This window comes from Maniola hyperantus, chromosome 28 (genome assembly GCF_902806685.2).
Source record: "Maniola hyperantus chromosome 28, iAphHyp1.2, whole genome shotgun sequence".
Lineage (NCBI taxonomy): Eukaryota > Metazoa > Arthropoda > Insecta > Lepidoptera > Nymphalidae > Maniola > Maniola hyperantus.
Window position 1 is genome coordinate 600,500 of NC_048563.1, and position 22,850 is coordinate 623,349.

The 22,850-nt window shown below is 38.3% G+C and overlaps 2 protein-coding genes across 9 annotated transcripts in view; both read right to left on the reverse strand.

The window, feature by feature from the left end:
- The window catches only part of LOC117994887 (uncharacterized), a 35,169-nt gene extending 27,399 nt beyond the window's left edge, over positions 1 to 7,770 (reverse strand). For both annotated transcript variants that reach the window (XM_069508367.1, XM_069508366.1), the window contains exon 1: positions 7,572 to 7,770. The gene's annotated coding sequence lies outside the window, so the exon portion shown is untranslated. The remainder of the gene's footprint in view (positions 1 to 7,571) is intronic.
- Positions 7,771 to 13,126: 5,356 nt separating this feature from the next.
- The window catches only part of LOC117995086 (uncharacterized), a 32,894-nt gene continuing 23,170 nt past the window's right edge, over positions 13,127 to 22,850 (reverse strand). For 6 of the 7 annotated variants that reach the window (XM_069508382.1, XM_069508381.1, XM_069508379.1 and 3 more), the window contains 3 exons: positions 22,193 to 22,308; positions 21,502 to 21,701; positions 13,127 to 21,002 (listed from right to left, as the gene is read on the reverse strand). In XM_069508382.1, the coding sequence (XP_069364483.1) occupies positions 20,925 to 21,002; positions 21,502 to 21,701; positions 22,193 to 22,308 (394 nt within the window). In that variant the 3' untranslated portion in view covers positions 13,127 to 20,924. Of the gene's footprint in view, positions 21,232 to 21,501; positions 21,702 to 22,192; positions 22,309 to 22,850 lie in introns of all 7 variants that reach the window. The other variant, XM_069508380.1, reaches the window with a different exon arrangement.

Genomic DNA, 22,850 nt, shown 5'->3' on the forward strand with positions numbered 1-22,850 from the left:
GCGTTTAAACTAATGTGACTGATTTCCATTCTAAATAATATCTGTTCCGGCTTTACTCACGTGTGTAGTCGACGTTTTTTTTTTTTTTTTTTTTTTAAATCATAGATTGCTCTGTTTAGCTCTGACGTGGTAATCAGAGTTTTTGGTATTAAGATTTAATCTTCTATATATATAAAAGGAAAAGGTGACTGACTGACTGACTGACTGATCTATCAACGCACAGCTCAAACTACTCGACGGATCGGGCTGAAATTTGGCATGCAGATAGCTATTATGACGTATGCATCCGCTAAGAAAGGATTTTTGAAAATTCAACTCCTAAGGGGGTGAAATAGGGTTTTGAAATTTTGTAGTCCACGCGGACGAAGTCGCGAGCATAAGCTAGTTATTATTAAATGAAATAAAATCCAAGATTTTATATATTTAATATTTAATATTTTATTTTTTTATATTTATTTTATATTTTATTTCTATAGTTGGTCTTTTTACTTCATGTTATTATAACATGGAGTAAAGAGCCTTTGCTTTGTAAAAAAGATGTTACATATATGTATAATTGTTATATATATTTGTTAAGGTACTGGCCACAATAACATTATTGTGGCTAATTTATAAGTATTTTTTCTAGGGAACGGACTCCCTTGAAAAAGAACCCCGTATGGGTTCGAAACTAGTCGGGCTAACGTCGACTAAACACGTGAGTAAAGCCGGGACAGATATTATTTAGAATTAATATATAGCATCAAGACCGGGAGCCGCAGCCGTGGCCGCAGCAGAAACAGCTGAAAACGTCAAGCGGCGCAAGTATGCCTCTCTTATAGAGAGTTACATTTTTGTGCCGTTTGCCGTGGAGACCCTGGGGCCATGGAGTCTTAGTGCTAAAAAATTTTTACGAGACATTTCACCGCGATTAATAGCCTCAACTGGTGACAGAAGGGCTGGCTCATTTTTTGCGCAGCGGATCAGCCTGGCTGTCCAGCGCGGAAATGCAGCCAGTATTCTTGGCACCATTCCACGCGGTCATGATTTATATAGTAATTAGATAAGGCTAGCTTTAAGTTTTATTGTATTAAAAAAAAAAAAAATTAATATAAGAACATAACAAACATTCAAATACTTAAACAGGAAAAGTATGTTCCACATTTAAGACGTATCATCATTAAACACCTGTCATTGATTTCATTAAAATATCTACCTACTTTATTTTGAACACATTAAATTTTGCTTAAACATATAAGAAGGTCAATAATATGATACTGGAAACCTGAATAACCAGACCAGACCTCTATCCGTTTATAAAAATACCTAATTTAAAATGTACATCAAAAATCTCAGAAAAAAGAAAATCATAAAATGTTCTCTGCTTCTTTTTTTCTTTTTAGGGTTCCATAGCTAAATGGCAAAAAACGGAACCCTTATAGATTCGTCATGTCTGTCTGTCTGTCTGTCTGTCTGTCTGGATGTATGTCACAGCCACTTTTTTCCGAAACTATAAGAGCTATACTGTTGAAACTTGGTAAGTAGATGTATTCTGTGAATGAACCGCATTAAGATTTTTACACAAAAATAGAAAAAAAAAACAATACATTTTGGGGTTCCCCATACTTAGAACTGAAACTCAAATTTTTTTTATCAAACCCATACGTGTGGGGGTATCTATGGATAGGTCTTCAAAAATGATATTGAGGTTTCTTGTATCATTTTTTTCTAAACTGAATAGTTTGAGCGAGAGACACTACCAAAGTGGTAAAATGTGTGTGTCCCATCCCCTCCCCCCTGTCCCCCTTAACTTCTAAAATAAGAGAATGATAAAACTAAAAAAAATATATGATGTACATTACTATGCAAACATCCACCGAAAATTGGTTTGAACGAGATCTAGTAAGTAGTTTTTGATTTATCGTGCAATAATATGTCGATAAAATACGATTGTACTACGGAACCCTCAGCGCGCGAGCCTGATTCGCACTTGGCTGGTTTTTTAAATTTATAAATTAGCGCAATTGCACGCTTTTTATAAATATTTTTATTTAAAATTCTATGTGCTCTGACCTCTGTTACCATAAAATAATAAGTAGGAACCGTAATCCCAGTAGATTAAACATTGAACGTACCTACACACGAAATTTTATTGAAAATGGTTTTATATAAATAAATAAATAAAAAATATATTTATTTAAGAAAAAATATTTACAGGTTACACAAATTCAGGTATAATCATAAACTCGAAGCTTGAGTTTTTCCGTATACCGAAGCCGTTAACATTAGGTATCTACACGTCACACATATCTTATTAAAAGCTAAAAAACAATACATATAAACTAACAACACTGAACCAAATGTACGATATTTTAAAACTTATATTTAGTATTAAAATTATAAATGAATGTAGGTAGGAAACTTTAACAGTTTCTAGAGGATGGCGAACTGTTTATTTTAAAATGTATTTTTGAAATTTACGTGATCAATAAAAAAAAAAAAAAAAAAAAAAGGTAGGCAAGTAAAAAGTTCGTTATCGCAAAGCCGTAAGTTCGTTATATCAATCGAATAAAACTGGTTTTTCTCTTAATGGTCGTGTAAAGAATGCGTATTTTGGGGAAACTTCGCAATTCTTGTGTATTGAGCCATTTTCACTAAAGAATATATTTAATTTTTAGAATACCTATTCATACTAATGCGAAAGTGTGTCTGTCTGTCCGTCTGTCTGTCTGTCTGCTAGCTTTTCACGGCTCAACCGTTCAACCGATTTTAACGAAATTTGGTACAGAGGTAGCTTGCAACCCGGGGAAGGACATGCGCTACTTTTTATCCCGGAAAATTTAAGAGTTCCCACAGGATTTCTTTGAACATCCGAAATGTGCCTCAACACAGCTTTTAGGACAACGAACAAAGTGATCTTATAAGGGTTCCTTTTTCCTTTTGAGGTACGGAACTCTAAAGGTTTAAGGTACAGACTTTAAAACTCAAAACCTTTCAGATACGAATAGAATTCATCAGTGTAAACGTGAGATAGTCTAGACAAAATATACGGAAGAAACCCCCCAAGGTTTCGATAACCGGAAGTTCAATAAGTCACTTGCTCGTATAACCTGTGGTTTTTGCTAAATGTCAACCACTTACTTGTACTTTTTTAGGGTTCCGTATCACTTTGTTGTCTGTCTGTCTGTCTGTCTGTCTGTCAAGAAACCTACAGGGTACTTCCCGTTGACCTAGAATCATGAAATTTGGCAGGTAGGTAGATCTTATAGCTGACATTTGGGGAAAAATCTGAAAACCGTGAATTTAGGGTTAGATCACACAAAAAAAATTAAATTGTTGTCATGAACTAATAATTAGTATTTTCAACTTTCGAAGTGAGTGACTATATCAAGTGGGGTATCATATGAAAGGTCTTCACCTGTACATTCTAAAACAGATTTTTATTTATTTTTATGGATCATAGTTTTTGAATTATCGTGCAAAATGTCGAAAAAATACGACTGTAGTACGGAACCCTCATTGCGCGAGCCTGACTCGCACTAGGCCGGTTTTTTTTAATGAAAATATTACTATAAAACTTAAAGCTAGCCCTTTCTAATTACTGTACAAATCATGCCCGCGTGGAATGGTGCCAAGAATACTGGCTGCATTTCCGCGCTGGACAGCCAGGCTGATCCGTTGCGTAAAAAATGAGCCAGCCCTTCTGTCACCAGATGAGGTTATTAATCGCAGTGAAATGTCTCGTAAAAATTTTTTAGCACTAAGACTCCATGGCCCCAGGGTCTCCACGGCAAACGGCACAAAAATGTAACTCTCTATAAGAGAGACATACTTGCGCCGCTTGACGTTTTCAGCTGCTTCTGATGCGGCTCCCGGTCTTGATGCTGTCTTCTGATACTCGTACTTACAAATCTTACAATATGTACCATCAAGTTTTATCAAATCAGACATGAGGAGATCCGTAGGAGAACTAGAGTAACCGACATAGCTCAACGGGTTGCGAAGCTGAGGTGGCAATTGGGCAGGGCACATGAATTAGCTGCTCACATTATGAGTAATGCGAATCACTTCGACAAATGCATTAAATGGTGAATATTTGTAAACTTTATTCTTAGAACTAGCTTATGCTCGCGACTTCGTCCGCGTGGACTACAACATTTCAAACCCCTATTTAACCCCCTTAGGAGTTGAATTTTCAAAAATCCTTTCTTAGCGGATGCCTACGTCATAATAGCTATCTGCATGCCAAATTTCAGCCCGATCCGTCCAGTAGTTTGAGCTGTGCGTTGATAGATCAGTCAGTCAGTCAGTCAGTCAGTCAGTCACCTTCTCCTTTTATATATATACTAGCTTGTGCTCGCGACTTCGTCCGCGTGGACTACACAAATTTCAAACCTGTGTTTCACCCCCTTAGGGGTTGAATTTTTAAAAATCCTTTCTTAGCGGATGCCTACGTCATAATAGCTATCTGCATGCAAAATTTCAGCCTGATCCGTCCAGTAGTTTGAGCTGTGCGTTGATAGATCAGTCAGTCAGTCAGTCAGTCAGTCAGTCACCTTTTCCTTTTATATATTTAGATAGATAGACGAAGACGACTTCGTCCGCGTGGACTACAAAATTTCAAACCCCTATTTAACCCCCTTAGGAGTTGAATTTTCAAAAATCCTTTTTTAGCGGATGCCTACGTCATAATAGCTATCTGCATGCCAAATTTCAGCCCGATCCGTCCAGTAGTTTCAACTGTGCGTTGATAGATCAGTCAGTCAGTCAGTCAGTCACCTTCTCCTTTTATATATATAGATTAAGTTCTCATGTAAGTGACTTTGTCTTTATGAAAATAAACGCCTTGAAACCTAAACCTAAATAGTTCGTACAACCGATATAGACGTTGGGGTCCCAAGGTGCTGGAATGGCGACCTCGCACCGGAAGACGCAGCGTTGGAAGACCCCCCACTAGGTGGACGGACGACATCAGACGAGTCGCAGGGAGCCTCTGGATTCAGGCGGCGCAAGACCGTGGCGTGTGGAAACCCCTACCTATGTCCAGAATTGGATGTCTATTGGTTGATGATGATGATGATGATACCATCAGCTCGAAACTTCAGTCTAATGCTAACGTCGCTAAAATGGCAACTTTTTTTTTTTGTAACTTTTTTTTTTTTGTAACTTTTTTTTTTTGTAACATTTTTTTTTTGTAAGCGAATATACCATTTAAGTATATTGCATTCAATTAATTCGTTTTGTGATATAAATGTAACTATCTATGATTAAACGTGTAAGATAATATTCCTTTATAAACTTTAAGAGGCGCGACTTAGCCTGTAAGTATTAATAATTTAAGTTTAACATTATAATTATAACGTTATATATGTTTTGTAAAATGTTTATTGATAATAAAGAATTTAAAAAAAAAAAAAAAAAAAAAAAAAAACTAAAATGGCAGCCACGCGCGTTAGCAATTTGCGGGACTTAAACGAAGTCGCGGGCATCAACTAGTGACAAGTAAATACAATTTTTATCATAATTATTCTTTAATTGGAAACCTGTTAATTGTTTACCTCTTCATTATATTGTTCTATGAAATCATGAATGCGATTTTAAACCGTATCATTAGACCAGTAGACTTTATATTGGCACTAAAATCTGATGAATACAGTTATTTAAAATGTGATGAAAAAAGTACTAAGTATTTTTAATTGTGGGAATAATAAATCTATTGTCTTTTTAATCTGTTTTATTAAGTGTGTGTATTAGTAACAATTGCAGAAATATTAACTAGGTAGGTACAGGACGCGGCAGAATATAATGTACATCGACCTTTAGAATGAGATTTCGGCTTTGTAGAGCGTTGTCTCTGTCACTCATACATATGTGACATTTGTCGGTCTCAACGACAGAGGCAAAGTGCATTGTGCTGACACGGCACTGAAAAAAGCCATATAATAAGAAAAGAAGAAGAAGACAAACGCTCTACAAAACCGCTATCTCTTTTTTCTTTCTTTCGAAGCCAGCGCATTTTTTTTTAAATATCGCTCCAGAGAGGTACATATACATATTTTGTGTCCTTTTCGGGATCCCCAAAATTAAATCTAGATACTCAGAAATTCAGAAGAGCGAAGCGAGCGTGAAGTTGTTTTTTTTACAATATTGCCTATGGGAGGGGAGGCACATCTTTTTTCTTTTTCGGCACCCCCCAAATCAAACCTAGGTATAGTCCGCGGCAGGTTGAGGTCGCAATCGGGCTATGGGGCGGGGATGGGGCACACACCGGCAGGTCACCCGCGCCCGCCCACACCGGGTTAGAAAACGAGATTTCGACTCTATATGTTTTTAAATGATAAAAAAGCTCGGGAATGAGTTGCTTAACACCCTTGTGATAGTTCTAATAAGTTAAAGTGATTTTGTAAAGTGGTGATAATAAAAAGAATACCCGGCTGAGTTTGTTGTGGGCTCTTCTCAGACCTGGGCGCGTTTGGAACCCTCGTAGCTTTAGTTTTAAGTACACGTATTAATTATCACCACTATATCATTTCATCTTACAAATAAAAATTTATGACAATCAGGAAGCGTAAAATTTTACCTATTCTGAATAAATAATTTGAGTTTGAGCAGTTCAATCATCAGCCAGTGATAATAAACGGGACCGACGCGACGCGACGCGACGGTGCGCTCTCAAAGGCACGGAACCCGGGAAAGGATAATAGACATACTTTTTATCCCGGAAAATCAAAGAGTTCCCGCGGGTTTTTTTAAAAACCTAAATTCTAAAACCGATGTCCGCTGGGGCAGACACGTTCTGGAGTGGAGACCGCGTATCGGCAAGCGCAGTGTGGGACGACCTCCAACCCGCTGGACTGACGACCTTAAGAAGGTAGCGGGAAGTGGGTGGAAGAAGAAGGCGGAGGATCGTGTGTGGTGGCGCGCTCTAGGAAAGGCCTATGTCCAGCAGTGGACGCAAACAGACTGATTGATTGATTGATTGAAATTCTAAATCCACGCAGACAAATGGGCAGGCAACATCTACCTGGGTCCTAGGACCTAGTCTATAAAAATCATCATCATCATCATCAACCAATAGACGTCCACAGCTGGACATAGGTCTCTTGTAGGGACTTCCACACGCCACGGTCTTGCGCCGCCGCCATCCAGCGGCTCCCGCAGACTCGTCTGATGTCGTCCGTCCACCTAGTGGGGGGTCTTCCAACACTGCGTCTTCCGGTGCGAGGTCGCCATTCTAGCACCTTGGGACCCCAACGTCTATCGGTTGTACGAACTATGTGCCCTGCCCATTGCCACTTCAGTTTCGCAACCCTTTGAGCTATGTCGGTTACTCTACTCTTGCTGGTTCTTCTCGGTAGGAAAGGCATTCTGAACCAGTGGTAGATGCATCCGACTATTCGAAAGTACTTGTAAAAGTTTATACGAATAAAAAAGATTTTTATTTTATTTATTTATTTATCTATCTAGTAATTCTCCTACAGATCTCCTCATTTCTGATTTCATCTCGTAAAAGTCTATAAAAATATAGATGCTGGCACTTAAATAGGTAGGTATAAGTAAACAACAATAACATATTAATATCACTTGCTTACCGGAAATCTGATAGTAAATCTCTGCACTACACTAAAACACGCCACTAAAGTACACTAAACTTCCAACACTATAACACTAAAAACACTAAACAGTATATAGGAAAGTTTTAGATAAAACGCGTGTATTTTTTCGCTTTTTTGTAATTATATTTTTATGTTATTTTATTGTTTCAAGTCAAGTCAGCGAGTAGTGCGATTGTGTTCTATAATGATACTAAATGCGAACTTGAAAGAGTAGTCGAGCAAGTAGGCAGGGCTGTCACTAATATAATAATAACTAGCTTATGCACGCGACTTCGTCCGCGTGGACGACGCAAATTTCAAACCACTATTTCACCCCCTTAGGGGTTGCATTTTCAAAAATCCTTTCTTAGTGGATGCCTACGTCAGCTATCTATGTGCATGCCAAATTTCGACCCGATCCGTCCAGTAGTTTGGCTAGTCCGCTACGCTGGCCTAGGTGCAGTTTGGCAGACTTCCCACACCTTTGAGAATTCTCAAGTGATATTTAATTGCTTAACACGCACATATCTAGAGGCTCCCTGCGACTCGTCTGATGTCGTCCTTCCACCTAGTGGAGGGTCTTCCAACACTGCGTCTTCCGGTGGGAGGTCGCCATTCCAACACCTTGGGACCCTAACGCCTATCGGTTGTACGAACTATGTGCCCTGCCCATTGCCACTTCAGTTTCGCAACCCGTTGAGCTATGTCGGTTACTCTAGTTCTCCTACGGATCTCCTCATGTCTGATTAGATCACGTAGAGAAACTCCGCACATAGCTCTCTCCATCGCCCGCTGAGTGACTCTGAGCTTTCTTATGAGGCCCATAGTTAGCGACCATGTCTCGGATCCATATGTCATCACTGGCGACACGCACTGCTCCAACACTTTGATCTTCAAACTTTTAGTAACTTGCCTTTATTTTTTTTCATTAGCAGTAGGTGGCAGCCCTAGGCATCAAACTGGCTGCCATTATAGAAGCGGTATGCGCAGGCGACGGTGGGAGTGCTGTGTTCCAAATCACAAGCGCCGAGCGGGCGATACAGCGATTACTTATAAGCGTTTTAACTGCCAACTCAACGCTAATATTAATTTACTAGTCTCGCATACTTCCCGGGGAAGGACATAGGCTACTTTTTATTCCGGATAATGATTTTAAAAACCTAAATCCACGCGAAGTCTCAGCCATCGTCATCATCATCATGAACAACACATCGCCGGCTCACTACAGAGCACGGGTCTCCTCTCAGACTGAGAAAGGTTTTGGCCATAGTTAGTCTACCACATTGGCCATGTGCGGATTGGTAGACTTCAAACACCTTTGGTTTTTTCTCAGGCATGCAGGTTTCCTCACGATGTTTTCCTTCACCGTTAAAGCAAGTGATATTTAATTACTTAAAACGCACAGAACTCCGAAAAGTTAGAGGTGCGTGCCTGGGACCGAGCCAACCTCCAATTAGAAGGTTGACGTCCTAATCTATCGGCTATCACAGCTTCGCAGGCATGACCTAGTAACAAAACAAAACCCGCTCAAAGCTTGCATTTTGTACCACACTCAATGAAAGCTGTATCATCATTCAACCAAAGGTTTTTCCCTTCAACTTACAAGGAACTTGAATGCTTTCAAATTAAATTTGTTTACTCATTTACCCTAATTAATGTAAAAATATCCCTAATTAGGGTTAAAAACCATAATAAGACCGCAGGGCAACGTACTGGGGCACTTAATTAGTGCCTACAGGCACTGCTTAGCCCAAGATTTAGGACTAGGAGACATAATCTTCTAAATGGTATTAGAAAAGGAAAAGGTGACTGACTAACTGATCTATCAACGCACAGCTCAAACTACTGGACGGATCGGGCTGGGCATGCAGCTTGATATTATGATGTCTATCCGCTAAGAAAGGATTTTAAAAATTCAATGCCTAAGGGGGTGAAATAGGGCTTTGGAATTTGTGTAGTCCACGCGAACGAAGTCACGAACATCAGCTAGTCCATAATAAGACCGCAGGGCAACGTACACGGGCACTTAATAAGTGCATATATAGGCACTGCTTAACCCAAGATTTAGGAGACATAATCAGTACCCTAATAATTATAAGGGGGGTAAGGGGGTGCACTAACATCTTAACACCCCAAATGTCAACCTCACCTGCACGTGGTGCCCCCTGCCGCCTGCGAATCAGCGGACGAGGATTTGACGGCCGAAGAATGGCGGGATAACCATTCCAAATGGCTTGGCTTTAAATAATACAGACCAGAGACGGGCAGCAGCGTCACTGGTGCGAAATGGCCTACAGCCCTGCGCTGACCACCCCGCCTGCCCAGCGTGGTCAGTATGGGCATTACTTCTAATGAGCAGCGCCAACAGACAAAGGCCCCCAGTTCCCGGCAGCCCTGCTATTCCCGATTACGGTAAGGTGGTGGGGAGCGGGTGGATGAGGAAGGCGGAGGACCGTGTTTGGTGGCGTGCTCTTGGAAAGGCCTATGTCCAGCAGTGGACGCAAACAGGCTGATGGTTTGGATTGGAATAATTATAAATGCGAAAGTGTGTTTGTTTGTTGGTTTGTCCTTATGTGCCATACCCAGTAGCGTGCACGTCATAGAGGCATAAATGCACTGCTTACCCCAGTTGTAATAGCTTAATGCATATTTTTCATTATGATCTGCCAGTAAACAGGTTCCAACCTAACTAATGCCTACCCTGGCTTCAAACACTGTGCACGCCACTGGCCATACCCCTTCCAGGTTAGCCCGCTATCATCTTAGACTGCATCATCACTTACCACCAGGTGAGATTGCAGTCAAGGGCTAACTTGTATCTGAATAAAAAAAAAATAAAAAAAAAACTGAATTCAATGACGTCGCAACGGTGCAACAGATTGACGTGATTTTTAATTTTTAAACACCTCATTCCACGCGGACGAAGTCGCGGGCATCAGCTAGTAAATTATAAGTGCGAATGTCTGTCTGTCTGCTACCTTTTAAAGGTCTATCCGAGTGACCAATACGGTCTTGGACTGTAGTAATAAAATGACGTGTTTTTTTTATAGCGGTAGTTTATGGGGCTGAGAATAATTTAAAAAAATATTTTTAATATTCTAGTCTATAATAAAACCGCAGGGCAATCACCTATTCGATGGCAAATTGATACTTCATAGATGCATAGAGGCACTGCTTACTCCAGCGAATTTTTAATATCATCGTCAACCCATTGCTAGCTCAGCACGGGTATTCTCTGAGAATGAGAAGGGTTTACCTATAGTCCACCACACTGGCCAAGCGTGATTTGGCAGACTTCACGCATGCATATATAAGCCTGCCAAATCACGCCGAAGCCTCAATAGCTCAACTGGTAAAGGAGTGGACTGAAAACCGAAAGGTCGACGGTTCAAACCCCGTCGTTGCACTATTGTCGTACCTACTCCTAGCACAAGACGCTTAGTTGGAGAGGAAAGGGGAATATTAGTCATTTAACATGGCTAATATTCTTTAAAAAAAATCCTCAAGATACTTTCCTTCACTGTTGTAGTGAAGCCTGCTTGGCCAGCGATTATGGCCTAAAGCATTCTCATTTTGAGAAAATAACCGTGCTCAGTAGTGACCCAGCGGTTGATTGATACCTAATGATAGCGCAATGAATAGGATTTAAACATACCTACGACTTTGCGGTTTTCAATCGGCCCCCTAAACCGTTGAGTTGAGACTTGACGTGGAGTCATTGACCGCAAATCAAAACTCGTATATGAATCAAATACCAAGTAATTATGGTTCAATTCCGTATAAGACAAGAGAAGCGCCGGTATGCGTTAGTCATATTATAATCATCAACAACCCATTGCCGGTTCATTACTGAGCACGGGTAAGGGGAAAATCTATGACAATTTAGTGACATACTAAAAATAAACAGTTGGTTAACCAGCCCCCCAATTGTGTAAGAATAACCATTTCATGGCTATCGCAATCGTCAAGAAATTCTGCCCTTTGATTGGTTGATTCACTGTTTACATTTTTTCACAGCCAATCAAAGGGCAGAATTCTTGACGATTACGATAGCCATGAAATGGTTATTCTTACACAATTGGGGGGCTGACTATTTTAATGTATCTATAATCTAAATATATAAAAGGAAAAGGTGACTGACTGACTGATCTATCAACGCACAGCTCAAACTACTGGACGGATCGGGCTGAAATTTGGCATGCAGATAGCTATTATAACGTAGGCATCCGCTAAGAAAGGATTTTTGAAAATTCAACCCCTAAGGGGGTGAAAAAGGGGTTTGATATTTGTGTAGTCCACGTGAACGAAGTCGCGGGCGTAAGCTAGTATTGTATAATTTGACTGCGTAATTTGAAATTATACTGTTTGACATTATATACGTGTATAATTAAGTGATTAAATTTTTCGATTTTGATTATAAAAATGTTAATATTAATTTCAACCTAAATATTTGCACACTGTCGGTGACAGTCGATTGTGTTATTGTAAACTTGTTATGCCCACAATTTTGCTAATAAAACATTTATTTATTTATATGAAAGTTAGATTAGTCATAATATTGGCGCCGATTCTGTTGTCTTTCTCTAAACTAAATTTTAGAGTATCTGCATCTTTTTCCTTTTAATATTGCTAAAAAAGGATGGAAAATAATTTTAAATAGCGCCACTCAACAAAACAATGGGTTCACGACTGGCACCAAAAGTCACGAGATTTGTTATGTCCCGCAAATTGCTAAAGCGTGTGGCCGCCAGTTTAGTGACGTCAGTACTAGACTGAAGTTTCGAGCTGATGATATCATCATCATCAACCAATAGACATCCACTGCTGGACATAGGTCTCTTGTTGTAGGGACTTCCACACGGTCATGCGCCGCCTCAATCCAGAGGCTCCCTGCGACTCGTCTGATGTCCGTCCACCTAGTGGGGGGTCTTCCAACACTGCGTCTTCCGGTGCGAGGTCGCCATTCCAGCACCTTGGGACCCCAACGTGTATCGGTTGTACGAACTATGTGCCCTGCCCATTGCCACTTCAGCTTCGCAACCCGTTGAGCTATGTCGGTTACTCTAGTTCTCCTACGGATCTCCTCATGTCTGATTTGATAAAACTTTATCGTACATTGTAAGATTTGTAAGTACGAGTATCAGGAAGACAGCATCAAGACCGGGAGCCGCAGCAGAAGCAGCTGAAAACGTCAAGCGGCGCAAGTATGTCTCTCTAATCGAGAGTTACATTTTTGTTCCGTTTGCGTGGAGACCCTGGGGCCATGGAGTCTTAGGGCTAAAAAAAAATTACGAGACATTTCACCGCGATTAATAGCCTCATCTGGTGACAGAAGGGCTGGCTCATTTTTTGCGCAACGGATCAGCCTGGCTGTCCAGCGCGGAAATGCAGCCAGCATTCTTGGCACCATTCCACGCGGGCATGATTTGTATAGTAATTACCTTTCCTTATAACATTGGTAAGAAAAGGATACGAATCCTACTCTAAAATTTAGTTGCCATCAGAATTAGTAGTATCAGTAGTATCATTGGGGGGAAAAATAAAACACAACATTTAAATAAAACTCTATATTAATATAATATAATATAATAATAATGTTGCATGTGTATGTCTGTGTCATAATTATAAGGTGTATATTCATTCTTGCACGCTCCCATATATCGCGCGGCTTTTTAGCCGCCGCGTTACAAACGCTTCCGAAACGTCCAGTTAAGGTGCCTTTACACGTCACGAAAAACGCCGCAAAATATCATAGTTACCGCCTCTTTACGATCTTGCTTCTTATTGATATTATCACCCTCCTAAATCAATCACTACCCGAAATAAATGCGAAAGTGTATTTGTTTGTCCTTCAATCACGCCGCAACGGAGCAACAAATCGACGTGATTTTTGTATGGATATAGTTAAAGACCTGGAGAATGATATAGGCTACTTTTTATCCCGAAAAATCAACGGGTTCCCACGGGATTTAAAATAACTAGATCCACGCGGACGAAGTCGTGGGCGTCAGCTAGTGGATATTATAAACCAGCTATTAAACGCGATTTCATCTAACCTCAATTTGATATAGGGATGAGAACTAGAGTGAGCTCTCGGGCTGAGATCTATAGAGCGCACTGTACAAATATCTTTATTACGAATATGGGTAAATAATGGAGATGTTACAAAAACAAAAAGGTACAGCCAAATTCTGTCTATTAGCATACAATATGTTGTGATATATCTAACGTGTATATAGTTTTGCTAAAATTAGTCACATTAAATACTTAATCACAAAAAAAATTGTATTACAAATGTCAAAAAATAAAATGATATTAAAACTTTATTTTAATTTTTGACATTTGTAATACTACTTTACTTTGCTTAAGTCTAAACAAAGTCAGAGTGCGCTCTATAGATCTCATCCTTAGCTTTATCCAGTGGCCCTACCGCGGTTGTTTGACAGCTACAATGTCACGATCGCAATCATCTCTGATTGGTTAATGCTCGCTCACTATTGGCCACAATGCATTGTTGCAACAAGAATCGCACAAATTCAGCCAATCAGTACAATTGAGATTGTAATAATGATTGATGCAGGTTTTAGACAATCGCTCTACTGAATCGAGATGTGTCAAATATCTTACCAAATTTTTATGTCATGTCATGAGTCATGACCGTTTTCCCAGCGTTCTACGTAAAGTGTAAAGACACCTTAAAACAAGCGTTTAATAAAACGCCAAATCCAAATCGCACTTAACATAATATTGTCTCGCGTCGAAAATAAGTATTAAGCTAACTAACGGTCGAATACCGAAGCGCCGCTTAATATTTGAGGACACCTTAAAAACTAAAAACTTGTGGCCAAAATTAATACGTCACTTATTTTCAAAATTAATAATCAATGAGGAGGTTTCCAGGCAACGTTCGAGAAAGTTTTCATAGATGGCGCTGAAAACTTCCACCAAAGATGAAAAATAATACCTATATCTATTATCATCTATGCATTAATTTTTTAAATTTAGATCGGATGCGTAATTAATTAATTACTTCTATAATAGTTCACAGATTTTGTGGGGAAGAAACGTAAGGAAAATTGCAGTGCACGCCAGCTGTTACTCTTCATTTATGTCATTGATTGACACGACCTAAACATTAAAGAATAGATCATATAGATATAAGTATTATTTTTCATCTTTAGTAGTTGTAAAATTCAGCGCCATCTATGTCAATGTTGCCTGGAAACTTCCCCATTTTGCTATAATCTGTCGATTTGTTACTTAAGGTGGCCCCTTCTACACACGTCTCTTTTGCCATAGGTGCCCAAAAGTATTAAGATGCGTGTTCGGTATTCGAGAGAATAATGATATTATAAAGAGACAATTATCTTAGCCGTCTTAAGTAAAACGTAGTAAGTGAACAAATGTATTAAAATGGGTGGTAATACGACTTTTTGGAATTCAGTCAGTCACTTCTTATACAGTAAACTGTAGGCATGCCGTTTAACTGAGACAGGCGCGAGAACATTAGAAACTAGATGATGCCAACGATTTCGTACGCGTGGACTTAAGTTCTCAAAAATCCCGTGGGAACTCTTTGATTATCCGGGATAAAAAGTAGCCTATGTCCTTCCCCGGGATGCAAGCTATCTCTGTACCAAATTTCGTTAAAATCGGTTGAACGGATGGGCCGTGAAAGGCTAGCAGACAGACAGACAGACACACTTTCGCATTTATGATATTAAGTATGGATAATACTAGCCAAGTCCATCATGATGACTATAATATTAGTTAGCCATTGACTGCAATCTCACCTGGTGGTAAGTGATGATGCAGTCTAAGATGGAAGCGGGATAACCTGGAAGGGGTATGACAGTTTTTCTTAAACCCACACTCCTTTGGTTTCTACACGGCATCGTACCGGAACGCTTAATCGCTTGGCGGCACGGCTATGCCGGTAGGGTGGTAACTAGCCACGGCCAAACGGAACGAAAACTTAGAAATTATAAAATTCTAAACCCCTGCCGGGAATCGAAGCCGGGACCTCGCACTAATAACACCACTGCGCCAGGGGTAGTCAAAACTTGGCTAATAAAAAAAAACACCCTCCCGTAACCAGTGGCGTGCAGGGCATAGAGGCATAAATGCACTGCTTACCCCAGTTGTAATGGCTCAATGCATATTCTTCATTATGACCTGCCAGTAAATAGGTTCCTACTTCCTACCTAACTAATGCTTACCCTGGCTTCAAACACTGTGCACGCCACTGCCCGTAACCCGCATCCTACCCTATGAGCCGCCTCAGTCAAGCGGTACGGTACACCTACAGGATTTTTTTACATTTTTTTTTTAATTTTAACAAAAATTGCGCTCTCTGTTACGTAATTCCATACAAATGATAGAGGCAAAAATCTAGTCGGCGTTAACCATTTTGATTCACCAACCAATCACAAACATGTTTTTCAAAAAAACATTCGAAAACAATTCGAAAATGTTTTCAAAAAACATTCGAAATTCATTTAGAAAACATAGGTTCGTTTACATACATAATATACAAATGAAAGAGGCAAAAATTTCAGTGGGCGCTAACCATTTTGAGACACCAACCAATCAGAAACATGTTTTCAAAAAACATTGGAAATTCAATTCGAAAATGTTTTCAAAATACATTCGAAATTCATTTAGAAAACATAGGTTCGTTTACATACATAATATACAAATGATAGAGACAAAAATCTCAGCGGGCGGTAACCTTTTTGAGGCACCAACCAATCTTCATATTTTCAAAAGACATTAGAAATTCAATTCGAAAATGTTTTCAAAAACATTCTAAATTCAATTAGAAAACAGTTTCGTTTGTGATTGGTTGGTGTCTCAAAATGGTTAACGACACTGAGATTTTTGTCTCTATCATTTGTATGGGATTACGTAACAGAGATAGCGCTATACTAAGTTCTTTCCGCGGATAGGGCATAAAATATTAAGTGCTTGTTTGACATAAACACATTTAATAGTAAGTCTTAACTTTTAAGATGTATCTCAGTATTCGGGGACTAAATAAACTAACGTTAGTTTAAGTTGAACTAAACTAACATTAGTATATTTTAGTTATTCTGAATTTATACAATTGCAATTCGTCTAATATTCTTTGATTTTCTTCAAGAAACAAAGATGTTTTAAAAAAAAAAACCAATCTAAGTGAGCTAATTTTCTTTAGTTTATAAAAAGTATATTATCAAAAGTGAAGTTTTTGGTCTGGTGGGAGGCTTCGGCCGTGGCTAGTTACCACCCTACCGGCAAAGCCGTGCCGCAAAGCGATTTAGCGTTCCGGTACGATGCCGTGTCGAACCAAAGGGGCATGGGTTTATTAAAAACTGCCATACCCCTTCCAGGTTAGCCCGCTATCATCTTAGACTGCATCGTCACTTACCACCAGGTGAGATTGCAGTCAAGGGCTAACTAATATCGGAAAAAAAAGTGACTTTGTTTATCTTTTAGATAAACTAAAGAAAAATACGAGCATAAACATAATTTTCTTAAGAGCTTCCTTAAACTTAAATAGTTTAGTTTTCTTTAAAAAAAATTTTTGTTTTTACAGTCCAGAAACAGCTTTTTACATAAAATCTTTGACTTAACTAAATCCGACAGATATCTTAGTGCTGTAAAATATAACGCATACATTTTGAGATCTCACTCGCCATTTTAGCTCTATGGCTGAAATCTATAGAGCGCACTTCGACTATGCTCAGACTTAAGTTTGAGTTAAAACGAGACAGAATTATGTGAGAGATATAGCTCTGTCTCGTTTTAACTCTTTCTTAAGTCTAAGCTAAGTCAGAGTGCGCTCTATAGATTTCACCCTAAGTGTCAACTGGCATGACAAAAGTACGAATTTAAAAGTGAACCGTACTTTTGACATGACAGTTGACACATAGAGTCAAAATGGCGAGTGAGATCTCAAAAGGTACGGACAGTGTGGCTAATTCCGTTGTACACAATCTTTAAACTAAACTAACATGGCTCGTTTAAATCTATTGCTATCCCTTTCATAGTGTTTCTTGCGGAAAAGGATAGCACTAGATTTAGACCTGTTAATTTAGTTTAGAGATTGCGTACAAGAGAATCGGCTTCAGTATGTATGTAACAGTTCAATTTCAGTTTTTACTCACAACAAAACTGGTGCAAGTAAATAATTATAAAAAATGAAAACATTTTCATTTCAATTTCTAAAATAAATTTTTTTTTTGATTCTCTTAATAATTAATGATTTTAGACTTATCCGTGGTTTAACGAGATAATATTGTATAAAATAACCGGTATAGTGCGTACATTTTGAGATCTCACTCGCCATTTTTGCTCCATGTGTCAACTGTCATGTCAAAATGAAGCCTCAATAGGGAGTGGACTGAAATCGGATAGGTCGCCGGTTCAAACCCCACCCGTTGCACTATTGTCGTACCTACTCCTAGCACAAGCTTGACGCTTAATTGGTGGGGATAGGGGAATATTAGTCATGATAAACATGGCTAATATTCTTTAAAATAAAAACCGGCCAAGTGCGAGTCGGGCTCGCGCAATGAGGGCGACTGTAGTAACAGTCGTATTTTTTCCTCATTTTGCATGATAATTCAAAAACTATGATACATAAAAATAGATAAAAATCAGTTTTAGAATGCACAGGTGAAGACCTTTCATATGATACACTTGATATAGTTATCTTACTTAGAAAACTGCAAATACTAATTATTAGTTCATGACCACAATTTAATTTTTTTTGTGAGATGTAAGCCTAAATTCACGGTTTTCAGATTTTTCCCCAAATGTCAGCTATAAGATCTACCTACCTGCCAAATTTCATGATTCTAGGTCAACGGGAAGTACCCTGTAGGTTTCTTGACAGACAGACAGACAGACAGACAACAAAGTGGGGTATAAGGGTTCCGTTTTTCCTTTTGAGGTACGGAACCCTAATAATAGTACGGTTCACCTTTAAATTAAGTACTAAAATCGTACTTTTGACATGACAGTTGACACATACAGCTAAAATGGCGAATTAGATCTTAAAATGTATGCACTATAAATAGGAGAACCTAAAACCTAGAGGTATTCTCTCCCAGTTAGCCTTTGGTATTGGGTACAGGGTGATACAAAAAAATTGGGTATATACCCGTTATTTTATACAATGTCACTTAATAATTAAAAAATACATAATATTACTATTTACGTGTTTATTTAAAATACTTAACAAATATAAAAACAACTATATATACTTATTTATTAATAGTTATATTATTATAATAATAAAGAGCCAAATACCCAATTTTGTATTCGAAAATGTCGATACTAGTGATGTGCCGAAATATATCGATAATTAAAAATAATATCGATGTTAGAAATAGGTTAGTTATATTTTATTGAGACAGATTTGAAAGTATGCAAAAATTATACCTATATTCAAACGCTAAAATATGCAAAAAATTGTATAGCAGTATACAATAAACTATAGTATATCGTATATATTCAATATATCGAAACATTTCGTATATTATGAAAAGATATTTAGATTTTACTTTTAGACAATTCTTAAAGAAATAATTGAAAAATCCATATTTATTCCCAATATCGATATTTTTTGGTACATCCATAGATCTACCCTTTTTAATTCCTACTAACTACCATCCATCATAAAATGTATCTAAGGCTGATTCTTTAAAAAAAATGTCCTTCCGGCGTCATTTTTTTTCGAAAACCTTTTTTACTCTAAAATACAATTAGCGAGCAAACGAGCAGGCGGGTCACCTGATGTTAAGTGATTATCGCCGCCCATGAACATTTGCAGCACCAGAGGAAATGCCGCATTGCCGGCCTTTCAGGAATTTGTTGATGGTGACATAATATTATTATTATAACTTTGTACATATGTAACAAAAAACTTCATTTATATGAACAGAGTTTTATGCGGAAGGATCTGGGAGCCCATCGCAATATTAAGCCTAAAAACCTCTACCATTATGTGAATAATAGACGGGCTCAGACTTTTAGCAATGAGTGAAATCACGCAGAATAAAAACTTCAAACCCCTTAAATTGGAAATTTCATTTAGTTAAAATACCTATATTTTTATAACAATATCGCAAAATACAAAAATATTAGATTGCCATTATACTAATATAATTTATAAAAATCATAATTTTTGAGTTACATCACTTTCATTCAGTAAGCTTACAATAATGAAATGACATAATACAGTACAGTCTTGCAGTGGGAGTAATTTTTCAGTGATATATAACCAAAAAGTTGTAAATAACTCCATATATTATTATCATAATTAAAATTATCAAACAGTAATCGTGTATAATAGTAAAGTCCATAGTTCCAAAATAAAAATAACTAAAAAGAATCTGCCCTAGCAGAAATAAACAACCGTTACAATTATTAATAATAAACCTTGATTCATCGTACGCAAAAATCGTAATTTTTGACTTAGGTCACACCTTAAAAGATGAAATAATAATTAAAGCATAATGATTTAAATAGCAACAAATAAATGAGCCAATATTACTTAAACAATACATTCATGTGAATAATCCATTATTTCAAATCCTCTCATTATATTTACAGAACTTAAATGAAAATTAAAATGTTGCCCAAAAATCACTATTTTTTAGTTAGAACACTTTATTCAATAAAAAAAAATTACCAAATTTTATTTTTTCTAAATAATCATAATTTCTGAGTTAGGTCACTTCAATGAGGCCGGAAGTGCATTTCTATCTTAAATCATAATATAGAGAAAAATACTTTCTAAGTAACGACCTAAAGGCTATTTATCACAGTATAGCAACCGTACAGTTCGGAAACTTTTGTTGGTTTTTGAACCACGCTTGATCCCATAAACTACAATGTCTTTTTCATACGCAATCCCTTGTGGCATATTTGACATAGTTAATATTATAGTTATTTACAACTGTAGATAATAATCGAATCAAGATTATAATCTCGCATTTAAATATCGATAAGCATTTCCACAATATTAATAAAACGATTATATTATTGATATTTCAAATATTTGTTAAAATATCTAATATCACCTTCTTATGATTTAAAAATATTAGGGAGATGACATGCGATGTTTTATGAAACATTCGATTATTGACTCGATGACTTAAATGATTAAAAGTCACTCATTAATAATTTTACTAATACATCCTTTGATACAGTCAAATGTGTCAAAAGGGACACATTTGATTGATAATAGTTGAATAGACAATATGTGTTTGTCAGTTTCCGAACTGTACGATAGCTAGTCTGCGCTGTATAGTATGTAGATTCTAGACTTTGGCGTTTGGAACGCGGCTTGTCGCTTACGCACTACTGCTTGAGGCGCTTATAATTCGCCAGGTGACTACTCAAATGCTGCGCCAATTGATCCGCCCGCGTGAACGACGCCTGAGAGAGAGACAGCACGATATAGCCTTATCATGTAAGAAAGGGACAAGTATAAAGAGCTGCTTTATTTCGAGGAGCGATATACCACAACAAGTTTTTTGTGATAATGGACCAACATTCGCAACACCCATAATATGGGTTTAGTAAGGTAATGGTGTTATAGGCGCTTGTAGGTAGCTAGGTGACTGTTCAAATGCTCCGCCAACTGATCCGCCCGTGTAAACGACGCCTGAGAGAGAGAAAAACAGCACAATATAGCCTTTCATGTTAGAAGCATTTCAATAACACGAGATACTTTATTTCGATGAGAAAATTATTCATTATTTGCGTATGGAAAAGGAAGTGTCAAAGCAACAAACAAAAATATTTGTATGCCCGAGCTCCATAGAGTGACCATCACTCCCTTCTTCCTTCCTCCCTTCCTACTTCCCCGAAGATAACATTTTTAATTTAGTGAAGCGATTGTATACAACTGAATCAGCGTTATAGTCACACTCACCTTACACACGACGCATCTGTAGAGTTGCTTCGCGTGGTTGTGTATATGCCGCGTGAGCGAGTGTGTGTGAGTGAACCGCTTGCCACACTGCGCGCATACGTGTGGCAAGCGCGACGGCACCGACGACGCGTGTGCGCTTGCCCTGTGCCGGCGCAGTTGCTCGTAGCGGCCGAAGGAACTGCCGCACTCCGAGCAGCGGCCTACCACAACACATTGTTAGTGACTAGGGACCACAGTTCGTGTCATGAGAATATAACAAGATAAAGCGCGACAAAATATGTCATTATCTAGATTCTAATTGCAGGCACAATTACATTATTAGTGATTCGCATCTCGAAAGTATAAAATTTAATTCTATCGCGAAAATCAACTCACTTGTCTTGGAAATCTCAAGAATCCATTGTGAGTTCATGCATATTATGTTAAGTGTGTTGTTGACGGATACTATGTCAGTAACCTTCACGCAAAAGTCAACAACAATTGTACAAGATCGCAAGTGAATCGGATGCATGAAATCACAGGTATCCGAACACACATTAATTTTCGTATGAATCAAGATGTGCTTATTTTATCTTATTAGTGGTAAATTAAAACTACCTGACTATTCATAAATACTTGTAAAAAGTTTACATGAATAAAAAAACATTCTATTATATTCTATTCTATCTTATGAATTTTTAGTTCGGCTTACCCGCTCTCTCATCGGCAGTGTGCGTGCGATCGTGCGCCGCTAATTCGGCGTCGTCTTCGAAGCACTTCCGGCAAACTTCGCACCGAACTGTCATGGCGCCGCGATGCGCTTCCGCTCTGAAAACAAATAACTTGACATGTATTTTTCCAGTTTACTGAAAAAAAAACCAAGGTCTCATAACAAAAGCAAGGTTTCTTTTGAAATATACTCATTAGTCATTACTTATTTATTCAAAACTGTGTGATGAATTAGAATTGTTTCATTTTTAAAAGGTCTCTGTGGTCTACTAGATTCTATTAACGGCCTACTATAGTCCATTGCGGTTTAACAATGGTCTATCTACCGCAATGCAATCAACGCCTGTCATTTCATAGCATTCTGACATTCGAGTTGGAATTGCTCCCGGCCTTGAAGGGTCTGTGGCGGTTTCCACAGTACTAGATGGCGCTGTTCAATCGATAACATTTCATGACGTAGTCCCGAACAAATGTACCGCCGACAGTATTCGCACTAACGGAGTTTTCTGCAATCTGGACTATATATAGAAGTTTCAAGATACAACCGTCGGCCCAGCTGGCGCTACCGAGCACAACCAACCGCTCGGCGGGAAATCTCCCTTTGGTACGGTCGAGCCCACAGACACTGCTCCCGTACAGGT